The sequence below is a fragment of the Oncorhynchus mykiss genome, chromosome 21 (assembly GCF_013265735.2).
Source record: "Oncorhynchus mykiss isolate Arlee chromosome 21, USDA_OmykA_1.1, whole genome shotgun sequence".
Classification (NCBI taxonomy): domain Eukaryota; kingdom Metazoa; phylum Chordata; class Actinopteri; order Salmoniformes; family Salmonidae; genus Oncorhynchus; species Oncorhynchus mykiss.
The window spans coordinates 64,344,173-64,362,088 of record NC_048585.1 but is presented as its reverse complement, the minus strand read 5'-3'; the positions used below and the strand labels follow the sequence as shown (position 1 = coordinate 64,362,088).

General features: G+C 40.0%; 1 protein-coding gene across 1 annotated transcript in view; it reads left to right on the top strand.

Moving 5' to 3' along the window:
• corin (corin, serine peptidase) overlaps positions 1-17,916 on the top strand; it is a 143,910-nt gene that overhangs the window by 19,353 nt on the left and 106,641 nt on the right. The window contains exons 2-3 of the mRNA XM_036958423.1: positions 11,634-11,778; positions 14,064-14,450. Coding sequence (XP_036814318.1) covers positions 11,634-11,778; positions 14,064-14,450 — 532 coding nt within the window. The remainder of the gene's footprint in view (positions 1-11,633; positions 11,779-14,063; positions 14,451-17,916) is intronic.

The following is a 17,916-nucleotide window of genomic DNA, read 5'->3' as shown; positions in this document are numbered from 1 at the left end:
ATTGTACTGCTGACCTATCTAACTACTAGTTATAGTACTGCTGACCTATCTAACTATTAGTTATAGTACTGCTGACCTATCTAACTACTAGTTATAATACTGCTGACCTATCTAACTATTAGTTATAGTACTGCTGACCTATCTAACTACTAGTTATAATACTGCTGACCTATCTAACTATTAGTTATAGTACTGCTGACCTATCTAACTATTATAGTACTGCTGACCTATCTAACTAATAGTTATAGTACTGCTGACCTATCTAACTATTAGTTATAGTACTGCTGACATATCTAACTACTAGTTATAGTACTGCTGACCTATCTAACTATTAGTTATAGTACTGCTGACCTATCTAACTATTATAATACTGCTGACCTATCTAACTACTAGTTATAGTACTGCTGACCTATCTAACTATTAGTTATAATACTGCTGACCTAGCTAACTATTATAGTACTGCTGACCTATCTAACTATTATAATACTGCTGACCTATCTAACTATTATAATACTACTGACCTATCTAACTACTAGTTATAGTACTGCTGACCTATCTAACTATTAGTTATAATACTGCTGACCTAGCTAACTATTATAGTACTGCTGACCTATCTAACTATTATAATACTGCTGACCTATCTAACTACTAGTTATTGTACTGCTGACCTATCTAACTATTAGTTATAGTACTGCTGACCTATCAAACTATTAGTTATAATACTGCTGACCTATCTAACTATTAGTTATAGTACTGCTGACCTATCTAACTATTAGTTATAGTACTGCTGACCTATCTAACTATTATAGTACTGCTGACCTATCTAACTAATAGTTATAATACTGCTGACCTATCTAACTATTAGTTATAGTACTGCTGACCTAACTATTATAGTACTGCTGACCTATCTAACTATTATAATACTGCTGACCTATTTAACTATTATAGTACTGCTGACCTATCTAACTATTAGTTATAGTACTGCTGACCTATCTAACTATTAGTTATAGTACTGCTGACCTATCTAACTAATAGTTATAGTACTGCTGACCTATCTAACTATTAGTTATAGTACTGCTGACCTATCTAACTATTAGTTATAGTACTGCTGACCTATCTAACTATTATAATACTGCTGACCTATCTAACTATTATAATACTGCTGACCTATCTAACTACGAGTTATAGTACTGCTGACCTATCTAACTATTAGTTATAGTACTGCTGACCTATCTAACAATTATAATACTGCTGACCTATCTAACTAATAGTTATAGTACTGCTGACCTATCTAACTATTAGTTATAGTACTGCTGACCTATCTAACTAATAGTTATAATACTGCTGACCTATCTAACTATTAGTTGTTGTACTGCTGACCTATCTAACTAATAGTTATAATACTGCTGACCTATCTAACTATTAGTTATAGTACTGCTGACCTATCTAACTATTATAATACTGCTGACCTATCTAACTACTAGTTATAGTACTGCTGACCTATCTAACTATTAGTTATAGTACTGCTGACCTATCTAACAATTATAATACTGCTGACCTATCTAACTAATAGTTATAGTACTGCTGACCTATCTAACTATTAGTTATAGTACCTCTGACCTATCTAACTAATAGTTATGATACTGCTGACCTATCTAACTATTAGTTATTGTACTGCTGACCTATCTAACTAATAGTTATAATACTGCTGACCTATCTAACTATTAGTTATAGTACTGCTGACCTATCTAACTATTATAATACTGCTGACCTATCTAACTACTAGTTATAGTACTGCTGACCTATCTAACTATTAGTTATAATACTGCTGACCTATCTAACTATTAGTTATAGTACTGCTGACCTATCTAACTATTAGTTATAGTACTGCTGACCTATCTAACTATTAGTTATAGTACTGCTGACCTATCTAACTATTAGTTATAATACTGCTGACCTATCTAACTATTAGTTATTGTACTGCTGACCTATCTAACTACTAGTTATAGTACTGCTGACCTATCTAACTATTAGTTATAGTACTGCTGACCTATCTAACTATTAGTTATAGTACTGCTGACCTATCTAACTATTAGTTATAATACTGCTGACCTATCTAACTATTAGTTATTGTACTGCTGACCTATCTAACTACTAGTTATAGTACTGCTGACCTATCTAACTATTAGTTATAGTACTGCTGCCCTATCTAACTATTAGTTATAATACTGCTGACCTATCTAACTATTAGTTATAGTACTGCTGACCTATCTAACTATTAGTTATAGTACTGCTGACCTATCTAACTATTAGTTATTGTACTGCTGACCTATCTAACTAATAGTTATAATACTGCTGACCTATCTAACTATTATAATACTACTGACCTATCTAACTACTAGTTATAGTACTGCTGACCTATCTAACTATTAGTTATAATACTGCTGACCTAGATAACTATTAAAGTACCGCTGACCTATCTAACTATTATAATACTGCTGACCTATCTAACTATTAGTTATAGTACTGCTGACCTATCTAACTATTAGTTATAGTACTGCTGACCTATCTAACTACTAGTTATAGTACTGCTGACCTATCTAACTATTAGTTATAGTACTGCTGACCTATCTAACTATTAGTTATAGTACTGCTGACCTATCTAACTACTAGTTATAGTACTGCTGACCTATCTAAGTATTATAATACTGCTGACCTATCTAACTATTAGTTATAGTACTGCTGACCTATCTAACTACTATAATACTGCTGACCTATCTAACTACTAGTTATAGTACTGCTGACCTATCTAACTAATAGTTATAGTACTGCTGACCTATCTAACTAATAGTTATAGTACTGCTGACCTATCTAACTATTAGTTATAGTACTGCTGACCTATCTAACTATTAGTTATAGTACTGCTGACCTATCAAACTATTAGTTATAATACTGCTGACCTATCTAACTATTAGTAATAGTACTGCTGACCTATCTAACTACTAGTTATAGTACTGCTGACCTATCTAACTACTAGTTATAGTACTGCTGACCTATCTAACTATTAGTTATAATACTGCTGACCTACCTAACTATTATAGTACTGCTGACCTATCTAACTATTAGTTATAATACTGCTGACCTATCTAACTTTTATAATACTGCTGACCTATCTAACTATTAGTTATAGTACTGCTGACCTATCTAACTACTAGTTATAGTACTGCTGACCTATCTAACTACTAGTTATAGTACTGCTGACCTATCTAACTATTAGTTATAATACTGCTGACCTATCTAACTATTATAATACTGCTGACCTATCTAACTATTAGTTATAGTACTGCTGACCTATCTAACTATTAGTTATAGTACTGCTGACCTATCTAACTGTTATAATACTGCTGACCTATCTAACTATTAGTTATAATACTGCTGACCTATCTAGCTGTTATAATACTGCTGACCTATCTAACTACTAGTTATAGTACTGCTGACCTATCTAACTATTAGTTATAGTACTGCTGACCTATCTAACTGTTATAATACTGCTGACCTATCTAACTATTAGTTATAATACTGCTGCCCTATCTAACTATTAGTTATAGTACTGCTGACCTATCTAACTATTAGTTATAGTACTGCTGACCTATCTAACTATTAGTTATAGTACTGCTGACCTATCTAACTATTAGTTATAGTACTGCTGACCTATCTAACTACTAGTTATAGTACTGCTGACCTATCTAACTATTATAATACTGCTGACTTATCTAACTACTAGTTATAGTACTGCTGACCTATCTAACTGTTATAATACTGCTGACCTATCTAACTACTAGTTATAGTACTGCTGACGTATCTAACTATTATAATACTGCTGACCTATCTAACTACTAGTTATAGTACTGGTGACCTATCTAACTATTAGTTATTGTACTGCTGACCTATCTAACTACTAGTTATAGTACTGCTGACCTATCTAACTATTAGTTATAGTACTGCTGACCTATCTAACTACTAGTTATAATACTGCTGACCTATCTAACTATTAGTTATAGTACTGCTGACCTATCTAACTACTAGTTATAATACTGCTGACCTATCTAACTATTAGTTATAGTACTGCTGACCTATCTAACTATTATAGTACTGCTGACCTATCTAACTAATAGTTATAGTACTGCTGACCTATCTAACTATTAGTTATAGTACTGCTGACATATCTAACTACTAGTTATAGTACTGCTGACCTATCTAACTATTAGTTATAGTACTGCTGACCTATCTAACTATTATAATACTGCTGACCTATCTAACTACTAGTTATAGTACTGCTGACCTATCTAACTATTAGTTATAATACTGCTGACCTAGCTAACTATTATAGTACTGCTGACCTATCTAACTATTATAATACTGCTGACCTATCTAACTATTATAATACTACTGACCTTTCTAACTACTAGTTATAGTACTGCTGACCTATCTAACTATTAGTTATAATACTGCTGACCTAGCTAACTATTATAGTACTGCTGACCTATCTAACTATTATAATACTGCTGACCTATCTAACTACTAGTTATTGTACTGCTGACCTATCTAACTATTAGTTATAGTACTGCTGACCTATCAAACTATTAGTTATAGTACTGCTGACCTATCTAACTATTAGTTATAGTACTGCTGACCTATCTAACTATTATAGTACTGCTGACCTATCTAACTAATAGTTATAATACTGCTGACCTATCTAACTATTAGTTATAGTACTGCTGACCTAACTATTATAGTACTGCTGACCTATCTAACTATTATAATACTGCTGACCTATCTAACTATTATAGTACTGCTGACCTATCTAACTATTAGTTATAGTACTGCTGACCTATCTAACTATTAGTTATAGTACTGCTGACCTATCTAACTAATAGTTATAGTACTGCTGACCTATCTAACTATTAGTTATAGTACTGCTGACCTATCTAACTATTAGTTATAGTACTGCTGACCTATCTAACTATTATAATACTGCTGACCTATCTAACTATTATAATACTGCTGACCTATCTAACTACGAGTTATAGTACTGCTGACCTATCTAACTATTAGTTATAGTACTGCTGACCTATCTAACAATTATAATACTGCTGACCTATCTAACTAATAGTTATAGTACTGCTGACCTATCTAACTATTAGTTATAGTACTGCTGACCTATCTAACTAATAGTTATAATACTGCTGACCTATCTAACTATTAGTTATTGTACTGCTGACCTATCTAACTAATAGTTATAATACTGCTGACCTATCTAACTATTAGTTATAGTACTGCTGACCTATCTAACTATTATAATACTGCTGACCTATCTAACTACTAGTTATAGTACTGCTGACCTATCTAACTATTAGTTATAGTACTGCTGACCTATCTAACAATTATAATACTGCTGACCTATCTAACTAATAGTTATAGTACTGCTGACCTATCTAACTATTAGTTATAGTACCTCTGACCTATCTAACTAATAGTTATGATACTGCTGACCTATCTAACTATTAGTTATTGTACTGCTGACCTATCTAACTAATAGTTATAATACTGCTGACCTATCTAACTATTAGTTATAGTACTGCTGACCTATCTAACTATTATAATACTGCTGACCTATCTAACTACTAGTTATAGTACTGCTGACCTATCTAACTATTAGTTATAATACTGCTGACCTATCTAACTATTAGTTATAGTACTGCTGACCTATCTAACTATTAGTTATAGTACTGCTGACCTATCTAACTATTAGTTATAGTACTGCTGACCTATCTAACTATTAGTTATAATACTGCTGACCTATCTAACTATTAGTTATTGTACTGCTGACCTATCTAACTACTAGTTATAGTACTGCTGACCTATCTAACTATTAGTTATAGTACTGCTGACCTATCTAACTATTAGTTATAGTACTGCTGACCTATCTAACTATTAGTTATAATACTGCTGACCTATCTAACTATTAGTTATTGTACTGCTGACCTATCTAACTACTAGTTATAGTACTGCTGACCTATCTAACTATTAGTTATAGTACTGCTGCCCTATCTAACTATTAGTTATAATACTGCTGACCTATCTAACTATTAGTTATAGTACTGCTGACCTATCTAACTATTAGTTATAGTACTGCTGACCTATCTAACTATTAGTTATTGTACTGCTGACCTATCTAACTAATAGTTATAATACTGCTGACCTATCTAACTATTATAATACTACTGACCTATCTAACTACTAGTTATAGTACTGCTGACCTATCTAACTATTAGTTATAATACTGCTGACCTAGATAACTATTATAGTACCGCTGACCTATCTAACTATTATAATACTGCTGACCTATCTAACTATTAGTTATAGTACTGCTGACCTATCTAACTATTAGTTATAGTACTGCTGACCTATCTAACTACTAGTTATAGTACTGCTGACCTATCTAAGTATTATAATACTGCTGACCTATCTAACTATTAGTTATAGTACTGCTGACCTATCTAACTACTATAATACTGCTGACCTATCTAACTACTAGTTATAGTACTGCTGACCTATCTAACTAATAGTTATAGTACTGCTGACCTATCTAACTAATAGTTATAGTACTGCTGACCTATCTAACTATTAGTTATAGTACTGCTGACCTATCTAACTATTAGTTATAGTACTGCTGACCTATCAAACTATTAGTTATAATACTGCTGACCTATCTAACTATTAGTAATAGTACTGCTGACCTATCTAACTACTAGTTATAGTACTGCTGACCTATCTAACTACTAGTTATAGTACTGCTGACCTATCTAACTATTAGTTATAATACTGCTGACCTACCTAACTATTATAGTACTGCTGACCTATCTAACTATTAGTTATAATACTGCTGACCTATCTAACTTTTATAATACTGCTGACCTATCTAACTATTAGTTATAGTACTGCTGACCTATCTAACTACTAGTTATAGTACTGCTGACCTATCTAACTACTAGTTATAGTACTGCTGACCTATCTAACTATTAGTTATAATACTGCTGACCTATCTAACTATTATAATACTGCTGACCTATCTAACTATTAGTTATAGTACTGCTGACCTATCTAACTATTAGTTATAGTACTGCTGACCTATCTAACTGTTATAATACTGCTGACCTATCTAACTAATAGTTATAATACTGCTGACCTATCTAACTATTATAATACTACTGACCTATCTAACTACTAGTTATAGTACTGCTGACCTATCTAACTATTAGTTATAATACTGCTGACCTAGATAACTATTATAGTACCGCTGACCTATCTAACTATTATAATACTGCTGACCTATCTAACTATTAGTTATAGTACTGCTGACCTATCTAACTATTAGTTATAGTACTGCTGACCTATCTAACTACTAGTTATAGTACTGCTGACCTATCTAAGTATTATAATACTGCTGACCTATCTAACTATTAGTTATAGTACTGCTGACCTATCTAACTACTATAATACTGCTGACCTATCTAACTACTAGTTATAGTACTGCTGACCTATCTAACTAATAGTTATAGTACTGCTGACCTATCTAACTAATAGTTATAGTACTGCTGACCTATCTAACTATTAGTTATAGTACTGCTGACCTATCTAACTATTAGTTATAGTACTGCTGACCTATCAAACTATTAGTTATAATACTGCTGACCTATCTAACTATTAGTAATAGTACTGCTGACCTATCTAACTACTAGTTATAGTACTGCTGACCTATCTAACTACTAGTTATAGTACTGCTGACCTATCTAACTATTAGTTATAATACTGCTGACCTACCTAACTATTATAGTACTGCTGACCTATCTAACTATTAGTTATAATACTGCTGACCTATCTAACTTTTATAATACTGCTGACCTATCTAACTATTAGTTATAGTACTGCTGACCTATCTAACTACTAGTTATAGTACTGCTGACCTATCTAACTACTAGTTATAGTACTGCTGACCTATCTAACTATTAGTTATAATACTGCTGACCTATCTAACTATTATAATACTGCTGACCTATCTAACTATTAGTTATAGTACTGCTGACCTATCTAACTATTAGTTATAGTACTGCTGACCTATCTAACTGTTATAATACTGCTGACCTATCTAACTATTAGTTATAATACTGCTGACCTATCTAGCTGTTATAATACTGCTGACCTATCTAACTACTAGTTATAGTACTGCTGACCTATCTAACTATTAGTTATAGTACTGCTGACCTATCTAACTGTTATAATACTGCTGACCTATCTAACTATTAGTTATAATACTGCTGCCCTATCTAACTATTAGTTATAGTACTGCTGACCTATCTAACTATTAGTTATAGTACTGCTGACCTATCTAACTATTAGTTATAGTACTGCTGACCTATCTAACTATTATAATACTGCTGACCTATCTAACTACTAGTTATAGTACTGCTGACCTATCTAACTATTATAATACTGCTGACCTATCTAACTACTAGTTATAGTACTGCTGACCTATCTAACTTCTAGTTATAGTACTGCTGACCTATCTAACTATTAGTTATAATACTGCTGACCTATCTAACTGTTATAATACTGCTGACCTATCTAACTACTAGTTATAGTACTGCTGACCTATCTAACTATTATAATACTGCTGACCTATCTAACTACTAGTTATAGTACTGCTGACCTATCTAACTATTATAATACTGCTGACCTATCTAACTATTAGTTATAGTACTGCTGACCTATCTAACTATTAGTTATAGTACTGCTGACCTATCTAACTATTATAGTACTGCTGACCTATCTAACTGTTATAATACTGCTGACCTATCTAACTACTAGTTATAGTATTGCTGACCTATCTAACTATTATAATACTGCTGACCTATCTAACTACTAGTTATAGTACTGCTGACCGATCTAACTATTAGTTATAATACTGCTGACCTATCTAACTGTTTAAATACTGCTGACCTATCTAACTACTAGTTATAGTACTGCTGACCTATCTAACTATTATAATACTGCTGACCTATCTAACTACTAGTTATAGTACTGCTGACCTATCTAACTGTTATAATACTGCTGACCTATCTAACTGTTATAATACTGCTGACCTATCTAAGTGTTATAATACTGCTGACCTATCTAACTGTTATAATACTGCTGACCTATCTAACTACTAGTTATAGTACTGCTGACCTATCTAACTATTATAATACTGCTGACCTATCTAACTATTAGTTATAGTACTGCTGACCTATCTAACTATTAGTTATAGTACTGCTGACCTATCTAACTATTAGTTATAGTACTGCTGACCTATCTAACTACTAGTTATAGTACTGCTGACCTATCTAACTATTATAATACTGCTGACCTATCTAACTACTAGTTATAGTACTGCTGACCTATCTAACTATTATAATACTGCTGACCTATCTAACTACTAGTTATAGTACTGCTGACCTATCTAACTATTATAATACTGCTGACCTATCTAACTACTAGTTATAGTACTGCTGACCTATCTAACTACTAGTTATAGTACTGCTGACCTATCTAACTATTAGTTATAATACTGCTGACCTATCTAACTGTTATAATACTGCTGACCTATCTAACTACTAGTTATAGTACTGCTGACCTATCTAACTACTAGTTATAGTACTGCTGACCTATCTAACTGTTATAATACTGCTGACCTATCTAACTACTAGTTATAGTACTGCTGACCTATCTAACTACTAGTTATAGTACTGCTGACCTATCTAACTGTTATAATACTGCTGACCTATCTAACTACTAGTTATAGTACTGCTGACCTATCTAACTACTAGTTATAGTACTGCTGACCTATCTAACTATTATAATACTGCTGACCTATCTAACTATTAGTTATAGTACTGCTGACCTATCTAACTATTAGTTATAGTACTGCTGACCTATCTAACTGTTATAATACTGCTGACCTATCTAACTACTAGTTATAGTACTGCTGACCAATCTAACTATTATAATACTGCTGACCTATCTAACTACTAGTTATAGTACTGCTGACCTATCTAACTATTATAATACTGCTGACCTATCTAACTACTAGTTATAGTACTGCTGACCTATCTAACTACTAGTTATAGTACTGCTGACCTATCTAACTATTAGTTATAATACTGCTGACCTATCTAACTGTTATAATACTGCTGACCTATCTAACTACTAGTTATAGTACTGCTGACCTATCTAACTATTATAATACTGCTGACCTATCTAACTACTAGTTATAGTACTGCTGACCTATCTAACTATTATAATACTGCTGACCTATCTAACTATTAGTTATAGTACTGCTGACCTATCTAACTATTAGTTATAGTACTGCTGACCTATCTAACTATTAGTTATAGTACTGCTGACCTATCTAACTATTAGTTATAGTACTGCTGACCTATCTAACTATTAGTTATAGTACTGCTGACCTATCTAACTATTAGTTATAGTACTGCTGACCTATCTAACTATTAGTTATAGTACTACTGACCTATCTAACTGTTATAATACTGCTGACCTATCTAACTATTAGTTATAGTACTGCTGACCTATCTAACTGTTATAATACTGCTGACCTATCTAACTATTAGTTATAGTACTGCTGACCTATCTAACTACTAGTTATAGTACTGCTGACCTATCTAACTATTAGTTATAGTACTGCTGACCTATCTAACTGTTAGTTATTGTACTGCTGACCTATCTAACTACTAGTTATAGTACTGCTGACCTATCTAACTGTTATAATACTGCTGACCTATCTAACTATTAGTTATAGTACTGCTGACCTATCTAACTACTAGTTATAGTACTGCTGACCTATCTAACTACTAGTTATAGTACTGCTGACCTATCTAACTATTAGTTATAGTACTGCTGACCTATCTAACTACTAGTTATAGTACTGCTGACCTATCTAACTATTAGTTATTGTACTGCTGACCTATCTAACTATTATAATACTGCTGACCTATCTAACTACTAGTTATAGTACTGCCGACCTATCTAACTATTAGTTATAATACTGCTGACCTATCTAACTATTACTATAACTGTCTTACTGTCTCTCTCTCTGTCTCCCCTCTCTCCTTCTGTCTGGTTTCTCTGTCTCCCCTCTCTCTCCATCTGTCTGGTTTCTCTGTCTCCCCTCACTCCTTCTGTCTGGTTCTCTGTCTCCCCTCACTCCTTCTGTCTGGTTCTCTGTCTCCCCTCTCTCTCCTTCTGTCTGGTTGCTCTGTCTCCCCTCACTCCTTCTGTCTGGTTTATCTGTCTCCCCTCTCTCTCCCTCTGTCTGGTTTCTCTGTCTCCCCTCTCTCCTTCTGTCTGGTTCTCTGTCTCCCCTCTCTCTCCTTCTTTCTGGTTGCTCTGTCTCCCCTCACTCCTTCTGTCTGGTTTCTCTGTCTCCCCTCTCTCTCCTTCTGTCTGGTTTCTCTGTCTCCCCTCTCTCTCCTTCTGTCTGGTTTCTCTGTCTCCCCTCTATCATTGTGTGTGTGTAGGTTGCTGATGAGGACATGACCATGGGTGAAGTGTGTCCTCAGAAGAGGACCTCGACAAAGAACTATATTCGTCTTCTCCTCCTCATCCTCGTCCCTGTTGTCAGCCTGCTAACCTGTCTACTGCTGGTTCTACTGGCCTTCTCAGGTACACACACATACACACACCACACACATACACACACCACTTCTCCCTGACCATCACAACGTCTCTCCACTTCTCCCTGACCATCACAACGTCTCTCCACTTCTCCCTGACCATCACAACGTCTCTCCACTTCTCCCTGACCATCACAACGTCTCTCTACTTCTCCCTGTCCATCACAACGTCTCTCCACTTCTCCCTGACCATCACAACGTCTCTCTACTTCTCCCTGACCATCACAACGTCTCTCCACTTCTCCCTGACCATCACAACGTCTCTCCACTTCTCCCTGACCATCACAACGTCTCTCCACTTCTCCCTGACCATCAAAACGTACGTCTCTCCACTTCTCCCTGACCATCAAAACGTACGTCTCTCCACTTCTCCCTGACCATCACAACGTCTCTCCACTTCTCCCTGACCATCACAAAGTCTGTCTCTCCACTTCTCCCTGACCATCAAAACGTACGTCTCTCCACTTCTCCCTGACCATCACACCGTCTCTCCACTTCTCCCTGACCATCACACCGTCTCTCCACTTCTCCCTGACCATCACAACGTCTCTCTACTTCTCCCTGACCATCACAACGTCTCTCTACTTCTCCCTGACCATCACAACGTCTCTCTACTTCTCCCTGACCATCACAACGTCTCTCCACTTCTCCCTGACCATCACAACGTCTCTCCACTTCTTCCTGACCACCACAACGTCTCTCTACTTCTCCCTGACCATCACAACGTCTCTCCACTTCTCCCTGACCATCACAACGTCTCTCCACTTCTCCCTGACCATCACAACGTCTCTCTACTTCTCCCTGACCATAACAACGTCTCTCTACTTCTCCCTGACCATCACAACGTACGTCTCTCCACTTCTCCCTGACCATCACAACGTCTCTCCACTTCTCCCTGACCATCACAACGTCTCTCCACTTCTCCCTGACCATCACAACGTCTCTCTACTTCTCCCTGACCATCACAACGTCTCTCCACTTCTCCCTGACCATCACAACGTCTCTCTACTTCTCCCTGACCATCACAACGTCTCTCCACTTCTCCCTGACCATCACAACGTCTCTCTACTTCTCCCTGACCATGAATGTATTTGTTTTGTATGTGTCCTTTATTTAACTAAGTTCATTAAGAACACATTCTTATTTAAAGTGACGTCCCCGGCCAAACCCGGACGACACTGCGGCCAATTGTGTGCCACCCTATGGGGAATCCAAATCACGGCCGGTTGTGATACAGCCTGGAATCGAACCAGGGTCTCTAGTGACACCTCTAGCACTGAGATGCAGTGTCCTAGACAGCAGTGTCTTAGACAGCCACTCGGGAGCCCAAATGACATATCTCTCTTCGATTCTCCCTGACCATCACAACGTACAGTACCAGTCAAAAGTTTAGACACCTTCTCATTCCAGGGTTTTTCTTTATTTTGACTATTTTCTACATTGTAGAATAATAGTGAAGACATCAACAATATGAAATAACATATGGAATCATGTAGTAACCAAAAAAAATGTCAAAGTAGTCACCCTTTGCCTTGATGACGGATTTGCACGCTCTTGGGATTCTCTCAACCAGCTTCATGAGATAGTCACCTGGAATGCATTTCAATTAATGCCTTTGAGCCAATCAGTTGTGTTGTGACAAGGTAGTGGTGGAATGCAGAAGATAGCCCTATTTGGTAAAAGACCACGTCCATATTATGGCAAGAACAGCTCAAATAGGCAGACTTTACTTTAAGACATGAAGGTCAGTCAATACGGAAGATTTCAAGAAATTTGAAAGTTTCTATAAGTGCCGTCACAATAACCATTGTGCTATGGTGAAACTGGCTCTCATGAGGACCGCTACAGGAAAGGAAGACCCAGAGTTACCTCTGCTGCAGAGGAGAAGTTCATTACAGTTACCAGCTTCAGGTTGCAGCCCAAATAAATGCTTCAAAGTAACAGACACATCTCAACATCAACTGTTCAGAGGAGACTGTGTGAATCAGGTCTTCATGGTCGATTTGCTGCAAAGGAACCACTACTAAAGGACACCAATAAGAAGAAGAGACTTTCTCCAAGAAACACAAACAATGGCGCAGAGTAGGTGTATGGATGATCTTCGCATGTGTAGTTCCCACCATGAAGCATGGAGGAGGAGGTGTGATGGAGTGGGGGTGCTTTGCTGGTGACACTGCCCTGAATGACAGGTCGCCACTGAGACTGTATAGTATTGATTAATCAACTGTTATCAGAACGTCTATCTCTTCAATATATGTGTTTGTTGTGTTTCAGGAATCTTTGGGAATGTTTTCTTTATGGGAGTAGAGTCAGGAGAGTCGGACCCACTCTTCGGCACGGCGTACCCTGTCTCCACGGACACTCCGTTCACCGCTATCGGGACCTCTCCCGTTAACCCTAACGTGACCAGACCTGCCAGGACAGCGACCGCAGACCGACCCGACCATGAACACAACCTCAAACCAACTGGAACTCACTATATTCCACACACGGGCACTACTGTCACACACTCCTCTTCATCCTCTTCTTACTTCTCTTCCACAACTCCTCCCACCGTGGTTCACACAGACCCTCGTGATTGGGTGACCTCTATGACATCACTGGGCACCTCCTTGCCAATCAGCACCACCCAAGATCCTTCGAGTCCCGCCTCCAACCAAGGTAAGAACCCCCCCCCCCCTCTCTCTCTCTTTCTCTCATTCAATTCAATAGACTTTATTGACATGGAAAGTTAAATTACTTATACTGTCAAAGTATACAGATAACAAAAAAAGGTGTGGTAGTAGACCAGTGTCAACATGACTGAGAAGACACATGACCTGGTAGTAGACCAGTGTCAACATGACTGAGAAGACACATGACCTGGTAGTAGACCAGTGTCAACATGACTGAGAAGACACATGACCTGGTAGTAGATCTCTGGGCAGCCAGGTTTGTCGGTGACGACCGGTCTCTATAGCCAGACTGTCCTCTCTGGGTAACCAGGTTGGTCTGTGACGACCGGTCTCTATAGCCAGACTGTCCTCTCTGGGCAGCCAGGTTTGTCGGTGACGACCGGTCTCTATAGCCAGACTGTCCTCTCTGGGCAGCCAGGTTGGTCTGTGACGACCGGTCTCTATAGCCAGACTGTCCTCTCTGTCAGCCAGGTTGGTCTGTGACGACCGGTGTCTATAGCCAGACTGTCCTCTCTGTCAGCCAGGTTGGTCTGTGACGACCGGTCTCTATAGCCAGACTGTCCTCTCTGGGCAGCCAGGTTTGTCTGTGACGACCGGTGTCCATAGCCAGCCTGTCCTCTCTAGGCAGCCAGGTTTGTCTGTGACGACCGGTCTCTATAGCCAGACTGTCCTCTCTGTCAACCAGGTTTGTCTGTGACGACCGGTCTCTATAGCCAGACTGTCCTCTCTGGGCAGCCAGGTTGGTCTGTGATGACCAGTCTCTATAGCCAGACTGTCCTCTCTGGGCAGCCAGGTTTGTCTGTGATGACCGGTCTCTATAGCCAGCCTGTCCTCTCTGGGCAGCCAGCTTGGTCTGTGATGACCGGTCTCTATAGCCAGACTGTCCTCTCTGGGCAGCCAGGTTTGTCTGTGACGACCGGTCTCTATAGCCAGACTGTCCTCTCTGGGCAGCCAGGTTGGTCTGTGACGACCGGTCTCTATAGCCAGACTGTCCTCTCCGGGCAGCCAGGTTTGTCTGTGACGACCGGTCTCTATAGCCAGACTGTCCTCTCTGGGCAGCCAGGTTGGTCTGTGATGACCAGTCTCTATAGCCAGACTGTCCTCTCTGGGCAGCCAGGTTTGTCTGTGATGACCGGTCTCTATAGCCAGCCTGTCCTCTCTGGGCAGCCAGCTTGGTCTGTGATGACCGGTCTCTATAGCCAGACTGTCCTCTCTGGGCCGCCAGGTTTGTCTGTGATGACCGGTCTCTATAGCCAGCCTGTCCTCTCTGGGCAGCCAGCTTGGTCTGTGATGACCGGTCTCTATAGCCAGACTGTCCTCTCTGGGCCGCCAGGTTTGTCTGTGACGACCGGTCTCTATAGCCAGACTGTCCTCTCTGGGCAGCCAGGTTTGTCTGTGACGACCGGTCTCTATAGCCAGACTGTCCTCTCTGGGCAGCCAGGTTTGTCTGTGACGACCGGTCTCTATAGCCAGACTGTCCTCTCTGGGCAGCCAGGTTTGTCTGTGATGACCGGTCTCTATAGCCAGACTGTCCTCTCTGGGCAGCCAGGTTTGTCTGTGATGACCGGTCTCTATAGCCAGACTGTCTTCTCTGGGCAGCCAGGTTTGTCTGTGACGACCGGTCTCTATAGCCAGACTGTCCTCTCTGGGCAGCCAGGTTTGTCTGTGATGACCGGTCTCTATAGCCAGCCTGTCCTCTCTGGGCAGCCAGGTTGGTCTGTGATGACCGGTCTCTATAGCCAGACTGTCCTCTCTGGGCAGCCAGGTTTGTCTGTGACGACCGGTCTCTATAGCCAGACTGTCCTCTCTGGGCAGCCAGGTTGGTCTGTGACGACCGGTCTCTATAGCCAGACTGTCCTCTCTGGGCAGCCAGGTTGGTCTGTGACGACCGGTCTCTATAGCCAGACTGTCCTCTCTGGGCAGCCAGGTTGGTCTGTGACGACCGGTCTCTATAGCCAGACTGTCCTCTCTGGGCAGCCAGGTTTGTCTGTGACGACCGGTCTCTATAGCCAGACTGTCCTCTCTGGGCAGCCAGGTTGGTCTGTGACGACCGGTCTCTATAGCCAGACTGTCCTCTCTGGGCAGCCAGGTTTGTCTGTGATGACCGGTCTCTATAGCCAGCCTGTCCTCTCTGGGCAGCCAGGTTGGTCTGTGATGACCGGTCTCTATAGCCAGACTGTCCTCTCTGGGCAGCCAGGTTTGTCTGTGACGGCCGGTCTCTATAGCCAGACTGTCCTCTCTGGGCAGCTAGGTTGGTCTGTGACGACCGGTCTCTATATAGCCAGACTGTGCTCTCTGGGCAGCCAGGTTGGTCTGTGACGACCGGCCTCTATAGCCAGACTGTCCTCTCTGGGAAGCCAGGTTGGTCTGTGACGACCGGTCTCTATAGCCAGACTGTCCTCTCTGGGCAGCCAGGTTGGTCTGTGATGACCGGTCTCTATAGCCAGACTGTCCTCTCTGGGCAGCCAGGTTTGTCTGTGACGGTCGGTCTCTATAGCCAGACTGTCCTCTCTGGGCAGCTAGGTTGGTCTGTGATGACCAGTCTCTATAGCCAGACTGTCCTCTCTGGGCAGCCAGGTTTGTCTGTGATGACCGGTCTCTATAGCCAGCCTGTCCTCTCTGGGCAGCCAGCTTGGTCTGTGATGACCGGTCTCTATAGCCAGACTGTCCTCTCTGGGCAGCCAGGTTTGTCTGTGACGACCGGTCTCTATAGCCAGACTGTCCTCTCTGGGCAGCCAGGTTGGTCTGTGACGACCGGTCTCTATAGCCAGACTGTCCTCTCCGGGCAGCCAGGTTTGTCTGTGACGACCGGTCTCTATAGCCAGACTGTCCTCTCTGGGCAGCCAGGTTGGTCTGTGATGACCAGTCTCTATAGCCAGACTGTCCTCTCTGGGCAGCCAGGTTTGTCTGTGATGACCGGTCTCTATAGCCAGCCTGTCCTCTCTGGGCAGCCAGCTTGGTCTGTGATGACCGGTCTCTATAGCCAGACTGTCCTCTCTGGGCCGCCAGGTTTGTCTGTGATGACCGGTCTCTATAGCCAGCCTGTCCTCTCTGGGCAGCCAGCTTGGTCTGTGATGACCGGTCTCTATAGCCAGACTGTCCTCTCTGGGCCGCCAGGTTTGTCTGTGACGACCGGTCTCTATAGCCAGACTGTCCTCTCTGGGCAGCCAGGTTTGTCTGTGACGACCGGTCTCTATAGCCAGACTGTCCTCTCTGGGCAGCCAGGTTTGTCTGTGACGACCGGTCTCTATAGCCAGACTGTCCTCTCTGGGCAGCCAGGTTTGTCTGTGATGACCGGTCTCTATAGCCAGACTGTCCTCTCTGGGCAGCCAGGTTTGTCTGTGATGACCGGTCTCTATAGCCAGACTGTCTTCTCTGGGCAGCCAGGTTTGTCTGTGACGACCGGTCTCTATAGCCAGACTGTCCTCTCTGGGCAGCCAGGTTTGTCTGTG